This window comes from Pygoscelis adeliae, unplaced genomic scaffold, assembly GCF_000699105.1.
Source record: "Pygoscelis adeliae isolate BGI_AS28 unplaced genomic scaffold, ASM69910v1 Scaffold483, whole genome shotgun sequence".
Taxonomy (NCBI): Eukaryota; Metazoa; Chordata; class Aves; order Sphenisciformes; family Spheniscidae; genus Pygoscelis; species Pygoscelis adeliae.
The window spans coordinates 647,295-662,014 of record NW_008824379.1 but is presented as its reverse complement, the minus strand read 5'-3'; the positions used below and the strand labels follow the sequence as shown (position 1 = coordinate 662,014).

The following is a 14,720-nucleotide window of genomic DNA, read 5'->3' as shown; positions in this document are numbered from 1 at the left end:
AGCAAGTTACAACAGTCGTACTTAAAGCTATTTAGGTGTAAGGGGAAGAGCAATAAACTTGCAAGACCCTGGCAAGCACTTCCCTCCCATTAATTAACGTTCCTGCACTGTTGCCAGGGTGGTATACTTCTAGAAAGTGACATAAGCAGAAATACAATACCCTTTCATGTCTCGAAGAACACACCGTAACTTACTTTTCCTCTAAGCTGATTAACTTGCACTTTGCATTTCACGTTTAATTTCCTGAAGATACAGAAGACACCAAAAAAGGGGCAAACGTTTTCACGAGCAGCTTACATTTAGCATAGTTCATTAGTCAGATGTCTACTTTTTCCATTTTACATGAGTTTGCTATCAGTCTGCACTGCAGACTTCCAAACTTTGCCTGAAAAATTGAGAAAATACCCTGACCACTTCTAAACCATTGAGCGTGTCTGTTCAGGCCCATAATGTTTTTTCTTCAGAGAGGAGTTACAAAGCAAAGATGGGTTTGGGGCCGACCACCTGGAAAGCAGCTCTGCAGAAGGCGGCCTGGAAGCCCTGTTGGGCAAGATGAATGTGAGCCAGCAATGTGCCCTTGCAGCAAAGAAAGCCAACAGCAGACAGGGCTGCATTAGGAAGGGTGCGGACAGGAGAGCAAGGGAGGTGATTATTCTCCTCTCCTCAGCACTAGTGAGGCTTCACCTGGAACGTACTGTGTCTGGTTCTGGGCTCATCAGCACAAGAGACACGGACATACCGGAGCAAATCCAGCAAAGGGCCACAAAGATGATTATGGGAGGGGGGAGCACCTGACAACTATGAATTGTCTATAACCACCCTTTTCCCAATGTCTCTCTTGACTGTGAATGCCTCGAATTTTGAATTTATTTATTTATTGTTCCCAACTCACATTTTTCTGTACTCGCTGCCAATCTGTGTTTGTGTGTTTATTGCATTAAATAGTTTTTGATATATCTGCTGATGATTGTGGTGACTTTATTGCAGAGGCCCAGCCCAATCCAGCTATACTCTCCTCCTTTCATATTGGCACCCATCAAAGACAAACAGACAGAGCTGGGAGAAACATTTGGAGAGGCCAGTCAGAAATACAACGTGCTTTTCGTTGGATATTGTTTGTCTCATGATCAGCGTTGGCTTCTGGCATCCTGCACTGACCTTCATGGTGAATTGTTGGAAACCTGCATAGTTAATATTGATTTACCAAACAGGTAGAAACCTTTATTTTTTCCATTATATCTAGGTCTATAGTTGTCATCCCTCACTCTCATTAGTTTCTTGCACATCCCTTCTAATCATATTTCCTATTATGATAATGTTACAGTGATAACATTTCAGTTCGCACTTTTATAACTTATAAACTGCAGAGGAAAAAAGTTACTGTGTTAGGCTTGTTTCACAAATGCTACCTACGAATCTTACCTGGTATGTTGCTCAGCATATTGGCACCTCTCGCATGTCACTGCAATAATAGTACTGAAAGCAGACATGTACTTTTTCTGCTTCCTGTTAATAAAAATTAAGTTAGGCACTCCACAGAACTGCAAGAACTCCTATCGAGAGTAAGCAGTGAAATAATTATACAGGATAGAAATCTGAATGTTGTCCTTGATTCTCACCTTTTTTTTTTTCTCCTTCTTTTCTCTTCCTTAACCTCCAGGTCAAGGAGGAGCAAGTTGTCTGCACGTAAAATTGGTCTGCAGAAGCTGTGGGAATGGTGCATTGGTATCGTGCAGATGACATCACTGCCTTGGAGAGTTGTTATCGGGCGGCTCGGCCGCCTAGGCCACGGGGAGTTGAAAGGTATGAAATATCAGTGCTGTCACTACCTGTGGTTCTGGAATGAAGGCACGGCCTTAGTGTGCAAGGCAGAATGACTTACAGAATTGATCGTGAACCTTTACAACCAGAAAGTTGAGAGTGATAATCCTACCCTGGCACTGAAATTTTGTATTGGTTTGCATAAACAATTTGCTTGTTCGTACACTGGGTTTGACATTACTCCCTCATGTCCTGTAGCTGTTGTGTAGATTAACTAGTATTTGCACAGTGTATTTCCATGTGGGAGTCATGGCCTTCGTCACTTGTTAGAAAAAGATCTGAACAGTAGCTATCCTGTCACAGAAATAGAAACAGAATTCAATTCTGATTCCTAAACTTAAACTAAACAAACAAAAAATTCTTGCAAAAAAAAGCTACTGATCAAAAAAACTTTTTTTTTTTCCCCTGTGGTATACAAAACTAACTGATAATCGGTGTTAACCAGCAATAAGGTACCCTCTGCAGCCTGCAAAGAGTTCCCAAGATTTAGCATTCCTGACAGCTCTGTGGGAACTTAAAGGCAGCTCTGGAGTGTTTTAGGTGTAGGTGCCGTAATCCAACAAGGGTGGGGACCGCCTTGCTGCACTTCAACAGCGACCCCTCTCGCTAATTTAAATACATGCATTCATCGTCTTTTCTTCCGTTTCTAATGGTCGTGGCCACTATTCAGGTTTTGTTTGGTAACTGATTGGAAGAAAACGGGGTTCTGAGAGGGTGCTCTCAGTCTTCTCCCATCTCCTGAGTTGGAACATGAAGATAAATTAGACAGGAGGATAAAGATATTTCATGAGTGTTTGTCCTTTTACATTAATAACTGAAGGAGACATTAATTCCTCTGGTTAGCTTATTGTAAGAGATTCTGTATTTCATGAGATGGGGATAAAAAATTGGAAAACGGTGCACAATAAATAACAATTCAGTCTGAAAGCACAAAGAAATACTATAGGGGGGGGAAAGCAGTAGTTAAGTGCCTTCTCCCGTATAGTATGTGCAGGGAGGAAGAGCTGTTGCCTGCCCCGGTAGGGGAATTTGGTATCCAGCACACCACACGGGAGTTAAATGGAACGAAGGCAGGAAAACAGATTAAGAATTTAATCAGCAACTCCCTTCCTCTGTTTGGACACATAATGTCATTTAAATGGCTAAAAGTAGTTTCTTGAATGTATGTCTGGACCTCCACTGACATTTGCTTTATTTAGTGTATTTTATTCATAGCAAAGTTTAACAAAATTTCCCTGATGTTGAGCGTGTAAATTCATGTCTTCTGGAATACTTGAAACGTAAGCGTTGTGCCGCGTGTTAGATGAAAACAGATGTCCTTTTTGAAAAAAGAATCAGTGCAGTTCAGGAAACGATTTGTATGTAAATAAAAAACATTAAAAAATCTTAAAAAAAGAATCCTTCATTGTTGCCCTGTTTCACCTCAAATAAGTACCTCCTCTACCTCACAGGTAGAATGAAAGACTCATTCTTAAAGAAAGACTTCATCTTCAGTGATTTGTCAGAGTAATGCAGTTAGCTCATGGGAAAACCGACAAACTACATGGGGAGGCAGTCCAGAACAGGACAGTGTTAAAGAAATGCAAAGTGTTATTAATATTTTGCTGTTTTCAAGCAAGTGCTGGCTACTTCAGAACTCCATGCTGTTCTACCATAACGTTTATTCTTTTCAGACTGGAGTATCCTCCTTGGGGAATGTTCCCTGCAGACAATCAGCAAACAGCTAAAGGAGGTGTGCCGCATGTGTGGCATCTCATCAGCAGACTCTCCTTCTATCCTCAGTGCCTGCTTAGTTGCCATGGAACCACAGGGGTCATTTGTTGTGATGCCAGGTAATAATAATATCCAACTATTTAAATGCCAATGAAAGTTCTCTTCTTTTATCATACTTATCACATAAGCACATTAATTTTGGGAGACTTCTGAGTCCAACAAGACGACCTTGACTAGCATGGCTAAATGTGGTAGAAAATAGGTTGAGCCAGCGGAATTCCCAAAAATACCATGAGGAGATGCTACGTTGGGAGCGTCGGCTCCTAGGGGGCAAGATTACTGTGTGCCACTGTCAAACTGCTGAGCTTTTCCTTGGGGGGTCATGTTTTCGGGTAACCAGTTCTCATCAGCTGAAATGTGATGTTGTAGGCGCCCTCATGCAAGGAGGACTGCATTCTCTGTGAGAGTCGACAGTGTGAAAGATGAAAGAGTAGGAGTCTTTGTAAATGGGAGTAAGGATAAACCTACTTGCCTTTTCGTATGCTTAAGTTATTTAGAGAGTTCTATTATAAGCAGCAATCCACAGAGTTGAAATAAAATTAAATTCTGAGGTTCCCTTTACTTATTTGTTGTATTACATAAGCACGTACTTTTTCATGTACGTGGTGACATATCCTTACAAACCACTCTGGGGTTTTTTAGTTTAGAAATAAAAGATTACTACATGGAACAGAATTAAATGAGCTTGAAAATGACTCATCAAGTTGAATAATTTTCAAAGCAGAGTTTTTGTAACATGAGAAAATAGATGGCAAGTCATGCTTTCTTCATGTCAACCAAAGTGGGGTATATTGCATATTTATACAGATGTGTGTGTCAAAAATAAATTTAGCTTGCTCATTTAACAAGTAAATCTTTGATTAAGGGGCAGCAGAATGAAAGGAAAGGTGGGGCATTGTATGGGAATTCACATAGCGAAACATTATCTACAACTTGTGATCTTAATTTCAAGCTCTTCTAGTAAGTTATTCTTTTTAAGATAAGAACCTTTAAACACTTGTATTAGCTTGCAAACCCAGATTAGAAATTAATTGAACACAGAACATTTTGAAGATGATGCAAATTAATGTCTCTGCCGTTGCTTCTGTTCTGGAAGATGCTGTCACTATGGGATCAGTGTTTGGCCGGAGTACTGCGCTGAATCTGCAGTCATCTCAGCTGAATACCCCTCAGGATGCCTCCTGTACACACATCCTGGTTTTCCCAACCTCTGCTACTATCCAGGTAGCACCAGCAAATTACCCCAATGAGGATGGATTCAGCCCTACTAACGGTGAGTAAGCGTGGGTCTAGTGTGAGAGGTGAAACGCTTGCGAATGCTCAGTGGCCTATTCGGAACATCAGCCGAGCTGTACTGCTCACGAATAAAAACTGAGCGGACCAATGTTCTCCCACGGACCCCAGACCACCCTAATTTAATTTAAAGAGAACACCACTGTACTTTATCGTTACAGGATAATATACTATGTTTTTCTGAAGTCTGTTTTCAGATAATCTTACTGATTTATTCCAAAAGCCATATTGACCAACCACTATGTGAAATGGCACAGGCTACAAAATGCTTTTCCTTGTTGTTGTGACTTGATCAGGCCAACTTGTTTTTTATAGTAGCGGTTCGCTTCATGCCCTGTTGGGTGCAGAGCTTGTAAGGAAGGAGGTACTTGTTTTAGAATTTTAATCTTCCTGAAAAGTAGGCAAAAGAGACCGACCCGAGAACTCTTTATGTTGGCAGTGTGCTTTTTCAAGCATATTTAACCCTATAGTTTGTGTCAGCACGACTCTGGTTAATACTTTATATCAAGTAAGTATTTTCCTAACCGTTTTGCCATAAATCCTTAAAAATGACTGTAAAATAATTTAAACCAAGAGCAACTACAAACATTTACAATAGAAGTATTTTATGAAGAGGGAAGTTACAGTATAGAGAGGAAGAAAGGCCCACTATTTTTAATGAAAGAGTCTGCTTTGATCTGTTCCTCCTGGAATTTCAGTGGGCCTCACAGAAGGGAAGTTACCCCTCTTAATACTTAAGAATCCTGACTGAATGCTGTGCTGACAAATATTTAACCTGCATTAACCTGCCCTTTAGTGCTTCAGATGCTAATTAGAATCAGGTACAAGAACTGGCGTTTTCCAAAATGGTGTTAAATTTAATTTTCTTAACTCTGTTCTACTTAATGATTAAACTGCTTCCTATGCTATTAGCCATCTCATTTATGCTTTGGAGGCTAAGCAGAGCATAACATTAGTTCTGTTTTGTTTACTGAGGTTGTAGGACAGAAGTTAATAAACTAAGTTAATTCATTGCTCTTGCAATCCAACATTTCTCTTCAGAAGATGAAGAAAAACAACCACCTGCCTATTTCAGCACAGGGACTTCAGATGAAATTAGTTCAAGACACACACGTTCTTTTCCATTTTCATGCCGAGTAAATTATTCTTCTTCAAGATAAATTATTTATTATAATATATAGAAATGCACAACTCTTGTTTAGGGCTCCATGTGTTTTATTATAAATTTGGCTGCAATTCCAATTAATCCACTTAATTCAGACAGCTCCCACTGTCCCTTTCTGCCCCCTAAAATGTACTTTAAATGTCATTACGCTGTTTAAACGTCTTTGCCTGCTGAGAAATCTGGATAAGGAAAAAACGCCTATAAACCATATTGTGATGCTTGTAATTTTTTTGCTGTGTGTCTGTAATGTCCTAGCTTTCCATCATCTAAATTACTCGTGGTATCATAACCTGTGTTTCAAATGACTGAGTAATGGAACGTACTTCTCATAGAATGCAAACACAGTATCTTTACGGGCGTATCTTTATGCCCTTCCCACAGATTAACATAAACCAAATTAAAATAGCAAGTCATGATAATACAACTGTATTTATTTTCTGAGATGAAAGTAAAACATTAAAAGCTGCGTTGTAGGAAATCCTGGTGCAGTATTGGAAATAATCATGAAAGTACATTGCGTGTGAGCGTGGAGCAGGCCTTGCTGTCCTTAGTGAGTCTGTGAGCAATTTCCTTGAAGCTGCTAGGGCTGCTCCTGGAATATTTTGAGCAAACGTGCCGAAGCGCTGGTGTGCAGCGCTAGCAGCCTGAAGAGCAGCACCTGCTGAGAGTAACATACGTAGGTTTGTTTTAATGTATTTCAAGTATTTTGTTAATGGATTTCTGCGACCAACTGCAGAGAGTTGTCATTTTTTCTGTTACAAAGTTCAGTTTGGATTTTTATTAAGCTGGTATGACAGGATTTTTGTTCAGACTTTGACCATTGTTAGAATTAATGATTTTAATAGATGTCTGCCAACTTTTCCTTTCAAGTCTGTGCGGTTGCAGTCAAAGGTACTAAGAAGGATTAAACAGTAAAGTGTTTATCTCTGCTTTCATCTGTTTCAAGAGTATGTAAAAAAAAAAGGAATAATAAATTAAAGGGAATGGTAATAAATCACAAAAATTTCTTGACAAAAGTGAGTACAGCACATTGGAAATTATTTTTCTTTCTTTTCCTTTTCAGATGACATGTTTGACCTCCCATTCCCAGATGACATGGACAATGACATTAGAATTTTAATAACAGGGAATCTTCACTCTTCACCAAATTCCTCCCCAGTTCCTTCCCCTGGATCACCATCTGGTATTGGAGTGGGATCTCACTTCCAGCATAGCAGGGTAAGGCTGTAGCACTTTAGGGCATATCCTACTTAAAATAAAACACAAAAAAGACCCAAATCCTCCAACAAAATCTTTTTTTTCCTGTAGATTCTCAAACATAATTATGTCAACAGCAATCAGAAATTAACGCTAGAATTGAAGGTGCTGGTTAAATACCATTGTAGAAGATGCCTCTGCCTTGACTGTTTACATCTCTGAAGTTAATTGTTAGTGTACAAGATAATTGAGAGGAAGAGAGAAGGAGGAGAGAGAAGCTTTATTTTTGTGCGGCAGAGCCGTATCTAATGACCCTGTATACATTTGATCGGTACTCACCCATTTTTTTCGGGAAAATCATATGGAATAACCCTGGCACAAAGTGACAAGTCTTTGAGAGAAAGGAAGATACGACAGCTCTGTTCACATGAATTTCTAGGGGAGGAAAGGCGGGGGATAATTCTCCTAACAATAAAACCCTACCCATAGAAACTCCGGTGATGGGTGTTTATGCAAATGTTGTTTTCTTAGTAAAAATTAGCCCAGAGCACATAGTGTTTGTAAGTTATTTTTCTTTGAAGTGGCTTTTATAAAGTTGGCTCCAACACCAGTGATTACTTAAAATGCAAATTATTTTTGGTAATTCAAGGTATTTTTCTGAATCAGCTTTAGCATAATTTGGATCATGTTTGATGGACCACTTTTACTCATACATTTAATTGTGTAAGAGACTTAGCTGTACTCTTAAAATGGTTCCCATCACATGTATGGAGAAGTTTGATGCTTCATAATTTCCTGTGGAGAAGTTTTATTCTAGAAATAGTACATTTAAAGCAGTAGCATATTACTTCTTTACTAAATAATACAGTATTGTTTTAAGGAAACAGGCTAACTTTTATACAAGAAACAGATAACCCACGCGTTTAAAAGTCCTGGTTTAGTGATCTGTAATAATTTAAGTAACTGGATCTGGATCTGTGACTATCACTGGTGGCTTTGAACAGTCTCATCAAGAGAAACTATAAATCTGGTATGAAAGGAAGTACAGAATAGATACTTAGAGGAGGTATACGTACAGGTAGGATATTTGCCCATGAATGATGCTACTCATTCAGCCTCTGTAACAAAGCACTGCATTTTTCTACGTGTAAATAAGATACGTTAAGAAAAGAATTCTCGCTCCCTGAAAATGACTGACTAAATGCTGTTAGTTTCGCCACCTGGAAGGAAAAAGGCCTGCCTGTATTTTCCTTGCAGCCTCTGCCAGAATGCTTCAATGGTCAGCTTAATACAGTCTGTGAGAGAAAAATGACTTCTGCATCAACCACAAAAATGCTAATTCTGTATGTTGTGATCTCAGTACACAACCACCTTACCCTATCTTAATATTCCAACCCACTTTTCAAAGGCTAAATAATTGCACAGTACTGTCACTTGGTTATTTCAAACTGGTATGTGGGCAAATTAAAAGTCGTAAATTCTGTTACTAAACCCTCCAGCCATAAATCACAACTCATCACTCATTACAATTTCTCTCTCTTATTTAGTTCATTCAACAATCTCCATTTTGTACCACTTTTAGAAATGCGTTTACAAAACTTACTCTCAGTGGAACTCCATCCAAGTGGCTTAAGAACAGCACTGAAAGGTTAATGACCAAAGAGCTTAGAGACCCGGACAAGCCATTTCTAGATGAACCTGTCATAGTAATTCAGTTTAATCGTTAACAAGGGCCTAGTAATTGATGTGTAATTTTTGGTTTTAAAAAAGCAACAGCGTGTGATCATTACCTTGTGGGTCGGGGAAGGTCAAGCCTTCGTCCATGTAACCCATAATTGATTGCTGCAGTTGAGCAGTGTAAGTCCTGATTGCTCAGCAGCCAGTTTCAAGGTTTGCTGTTAGGCTTTCTGAGTGCCCACAGCCAGGTGAGCTGCAGCCTTCTCCGAGCTTTATGGAGTGTTTAACTTTCTTTGATTCCTGATCAAGATATTGCTGTTGGAGAAAGACCTGCTCAAAGGACTGGCAGCGAAGGCTTTGTGATTAAGCCAGTTTCTGTGCGGTGGAATCTTTTTTTTTAACCTGTTGACTTAAAAGATGTTTATGGATTAAATGAACTGCTATCCCAGTTCTTCTGGGATAAGTTGCAAGCTAAAATACTTTGCAGGCATCTTTTGGGTTTTTCCTCTAGGAAATAAAAGTAAAAGCAAATTAATAAAGGGTGTTTCCAAAAAACCCAAATGCATTTAAAATCGGAGTGTACTCTAGAATGGAATGGCAGTCACCCTTTCTGCTACCTAAGGAGACCCTTGTAGGTTTGGTAACGTGGCTCATGATAGATGAGGATACGTATATACACACACACAGAGAGGATGAGGTAAGCAAGCTCACACCAAGCATTCCTGTCCAACAGCCTCGGGTATGGAAGGGTCATCTAGGTTTTACTCTACAGAAATAAAATCACAGACATATATGCTGACAGGAGTGACTCAAAGCCTGATGAAATTAGTTTTGCAGCCGGTTTCTCGTTGTTTAATTCTCTCCTCTCCAAACAACTCTTTGGTCCATATATAAGAATACGGGTAACTAATACTGCAAAAAGACAGTATATAAATAAATGAATAAGTGATGTAAATTGAAAAGCAGGACAGCTGTTTCTTTTTCCCCACACTTCACCTCTGCTTGGTAGTACAAATATAAACAAAGCATAGTATCTTCTGTCCCAGTGTCCATAGCAAGGAATAGCAAATGTAGCATTTTTTTCTGAGCTATCAATGTAACTAACTGAAAAAGCAAGCACAGCGAAACTTTAGAAAGATGCAGATACTCTCTGTTCTTCCACCTTTGAGTGTGTAACACATCCTTCCGCTAGCTGAAGTCAAGGAAGATCTGCAGCGCAAACTGCTGTTGTTGATATGTATAGGAAAAGCCTATGAGGCTTTCTAAACTGAAATTCAACACTGGTCTACTCTCTGCATGCACACGAGAAGCTGTTCAGATTCACAGCCATAGCCCAGCACCTCTAAGTTACTCTGTGGCATCAAATTCCATGTGTACCGGGGTCAATTTAGGAGGTTAACGTGGCTGTTTGGGAATCTAAAGTGATTCCGGAACATAAGCCTGGAGAACCCATCTACGGGGGGAAAAGGAAGGGATTAGACAACTTTGACCAAGATTCATGAATGACTAAAGGACAGCTCATTAATAGCAAGACAGAACTGGATTAAAGACTGAGGAATGAGTAAACAAAATTAATGTTACTGGAATGGGATGTAAGGACATAAAAAAACGAACGTGCCTTTTCAACTCTTCTTTCAGAGCCAAGGGGAACGTCTCCTTTCCAGAGAAGCCCCTGAAGAACTGAAGCAGCAACCTCTTGCTCTTGGATACTTCGTATCAACTGCCAAAGCTGAGAATCTTCCGCAGTGGTTCTGGTCATCCTGTCCTCAGGCACAAAACCAGTGTCCCCTCTTCCTGAAGGTCTGTCTTGGTATCCTTTCACAGGGGAAGGAGAACAATCCATAGCCTATGGATTTGCCTTGAAAATGTTGACTTTGCATGTTTCCACAACTGTGACAGTACTGGAAACGGAAATGCAATTTTAGGTTTAAATTTACTTAAGATTGCTGGCTATTACAACTTAATTCTCTCTTCCTAAAGCCCTTACCTGAAAATGGGACAGTTTGGCAGCTTCTAAATACAGAATCCTCGAAGCTGTATCCGGTATTGCGGAAGTGTCCCAGTTTTCATTTTCAGTCAGCCTAAGACAGGAGGGACATACCTTCTATTCTGCCCTAATCCAGTTATGACACATAGATTAAAAGTTAGAAAGGAGAGTAGCACCTCCAGATAGAGCGTTTACCATCCATTTCTATCTCCCTCGTTGTAAAAGTTGCACAGTGGAGTCTGTAGTGTCAGAGTGAACCTGATACCTTCCGTTCCAGAATCGCAAGTGCGTGGCGAGACGTATACAGCAGAATTGGTTCCACTACTAGAGGTTCACTGATCCCTGTAGAGTGTCATGCAGTTTCTTATTTGAATGAATCAAAAAAAAAAAAAGTGAACTAATGAGCATGGAAAGAAGGTGAAAAATCTGCCTTGAATAGTATCACATAACTATTCGAGCAAACAACATATAGAATAATAAAGATAGTACCACTTACTTTATCCATTCCCAGCTCTGTTAACAAATACTAAACATTTTTGCACGTCTCTTAACTAAATTCTCTGATCCGTGTCTATCAGGCAATTATCAGAGTAAAGGTGTTCAGTGTTTCTCAATTCTTCCCTCATGCAAAAGCAGCAATTTTAGGACTGATGTTAACAGTGACTTGCAGTCAGCATGGCAGGCTTTATAGTCAGTATAGCACCTCCACCAGCAGAGTACTGAACCTTAGTCCTTACGCTCTGCACTCTTCATGGGGTGATCCCCCTGAAGCCTGGGCTTTTCTTTAAACCTACAGAACGGAGATCTCAAAATAATACGAAAAATGAACCACCGTGTTTTAGGAGCTAGAGATGAGGTTTCATGCTAAACTTAAAACTACCTTTTTTTTTGTGAATGAGTAATCCAACGACTATGTTTCAGTTCCAGCAGTAAAAACATAGTCAGCAGAGCTCCAGGCAACTTTATGAATTCCTTCTGTAAGCTTATACTAGATTTGTTCTAGAGAGAAGGAGGAGCCACCACCCTTCCCTACCCCACCACCTCCAGCCCAACACAATTGCTCTCTCAGATCTAGGCTGAATTAAATGTTTAATTTGACTTGGAACATACTGTTTTGGTTTGGACAATTTTTAATAAAAGCAAGGGGCTGAATTCATGCAGTAACTTGTTCACCATTCAGTGAGCAGGTGGTGCCGTCTCCTTTATGCTGCACAGTGCTGCAATTAGGAAACTTGTATGGCATGCGAGGCATACAGATTCAAGTCATCTTTGTCTGATTTGGATTAAGTATTTTTGAGCTAAAGTATTCCACCTCTAATGTGCGTGCCATAATTGGAGGAGTATAAATTAGAGGTTTTGCCTCGGCAGGCTGTGTGGCGTATTAGGCTACCCGCTTGAAAGGCTTACGTGGTTGCTCTACCCCCCAGCACACGATCAATGTGAAATCCCTTTCCTACTCCTGTATAAACAAATGCACAAGCCTTGCTCCAGAAGAAGGCTGAGACAGATTGAGAAAGCGTAACAGCAGAGAGCAGGACAAAGGCTGCACTAAGCTGGGCAGCCCACCTCTGTGTGGTACCCTGCGATGGGTCTCCTACTGGGAGAGTCTGAAGAATCAGAATGGTTCGTTACCGAAATACCAAAGGAACCACTGACACACCCCAGGTGTTTCCCCTCATCGCTTCTTACCTGACTAAAATTAAGAACAGAATTCAGCATTCTTCTTTAAAGATCCTTGATTCCAGTCAAAAAGAGAAGTGAGTTTATTCAAAAATGTGATCGTTATGGACCTTGGAAATACACATGGTCATGGTGGGTTCAACAAAGAATTGCCAGCTTGCCGTGCTGTCCCGAGACAGTTCAGAATGCGTTTGTTCACGGTGAATCTTCCGAAGTACTTGCTATGTGAAGGGTTAATTTGTGCTTTTTTCCTTTACACAGGCCTCATTACATCACCATATCTCTGTAGCGCAGACAGATGAGCTTCTACCTGCCAGAAATTCTCAGCGAGTCCCTCACCCCCTTGACTCTAAAACCACATCAGATGTCTTGAGGTAACGCCTTTTAGGTTTTGCTTTTCCTCCCCAGGGCTGTGGGGACAGAGCTCTGAGATTTCAGAGGGACCTTTTCTTTCCAACCCAGCAAAATTATTTCTTAGCTCTGTCAACAGCTTGTAACTCCACTATGCCCTACATGTGTGTCCCAGAGCAGTGGGCAACTCTTAACTACAGCTGCCACCTCCACCACCGAAGAGCAGGACTTTGAGGGTTACTTCGTCCGTTTTCCATACTACTACACAAAACTATGTAAAGAGAACTTAGAAACAGCTTTGCCTCACCAAGTGGACACCTTGGTTTGCCTCCCAAAGATTGTTCTGTTTAGCTGGTGGTCTAATCTGGACTCCGTCAATAATTATTTTTACTCACCAAACCAAATTGATTTACAGACGGAGATAAAAGTACTCTCCTGATACCAGTATCGTAGGACTTGGGATATAAAGGAGACATTCTTCCTGAATTAGTACAGGGTTGTGTATCGTATTGTTCAAGACAACTAGAGGACCGTTTGCCTCCATCCCACCTGTTGGGGACTGAAAAAAGATCTGTTTTATGAGGCAGCATACAGGGTGGAACACACCAGTGAACAAACACGTGCATTTCACCACGTAGAGAGTGTCAGCAGGGAACAGGAAGAATAATCTAATCTAAGAAAACTGGTGGTGTTTGTATTATTCTAGAAGATCTGAATTTGCATCCTCTTAGAGGACTGAGCTGTCACAGCTGTCCTGAGGTACTGCTGTACCTTTGTTTTGAGTAGAAGGATGATGCTGTGCACAAGGAAAGAACGAGATACAAGAGACACAAGTTACGACATGAGACATTCCAATCAGATACGGGGTCACACAAAAAGTGTGATCAAGTACTGGCACAGGTTGCCCAAAGAGGCTGTGGAACCTCCATCCTTAGAGGTGTTCAAGGCTTTTAATACAGTGGTGGACTAAACCTCCAGAGGTTCCTTCCAACCTAAATTACTCAGTGATTCCATAATCTCTACTACGCATCGGGGAGGGCCTACATTCAGATAGCTTGGTTCAAGTTCAAACACATTAAAACTAAAAGTTCGTGCTCCCTCCCCTCCCCGGCCTTTTGAGTGAGTTTCCCGCCTTGCCAACACCGCCAGCGTTAATACAGCCAGGCAGTCCTTGTGACATTCTGTCTCCAGGAGAAGCCAGAGATAAGTTTAAGTAAATCTTCTAGAAAAGACAAGAAGGAAAGGAGTGAACAATTCCAGTCTCATTTCTCTCTGCGTTTCTCTTCTGCAGGTTCGTTTTGGAGCAGTACAATGCACTGTCCTGGCTTACGTGTAACCCTGCCACTCAGGATCGCAGCTCCTGCCTTCCTGTCCACTTTGTGGTGCTCACTCAGCTGTACAATGCCATCATGAATATACTTTAATAGATAGAAAAGCACTTGTTCTTCTGGCTTATTCTCCCCTCAACCTGAGAAACGTGCCACAGTCTGCAAAGATCACAATTTTGCTTCTCTTCAGACCAGTCCTGTGCTGTGCTTCTGTTCCTCCAAAAGCACATGTGAATTCTGCAGTGTTCAAAACTAAACTACCCATTAACATCTCTGGCAGCTTCAGTCCAAAATCTGGGAACATCCAAGAACAGTGAACACAGAGTAACCTCAAGCCAGTGTTAGTTTGGTGGCCCAGTAACTACTGGTCAGTGTCATTATTCTTTTTAATATTTTATTTTTTTAAGGAAGACTACACTATCTTTTTGCATTAGGAACTCTGATAAAC

The 14,720-nt window shown here is 40.6% G+C and overlaps 1 protein-coding gene across 1 annotated transcript in view; it reads left to right on the top strand.

Moving 5' to 3' along the window:
* The window catches only part of MED13L (mediator complex subunit 13-like), a 195,119-nt gene extending 180,399 nt beyond the window's left edge, over positions 1–14,720 (top strand). The window contains 8 exon segments of the mRNA XM_009320204.1: positions 988–1,211; positions 1,661–1,803; positions 3,495–3,653; positions 4,691–4,867; positions 7,116–7,270; positions 10,565–10,726; positions 12,855–12,967; positions 14,236–14,720. Coding sequence (XP_009318479.1) covers positions 988–1,211; positions 1,661–1,803; positions 3,495–3,653; positions 4,691–4,867; positions 7,116–7,270; positions 10,565–10,726; positions 12,855–12,967; positions 14,236–14,368 — 1,266 coding nt within the window. The 3' untranslated portion in view covers positions 14,369–14,720.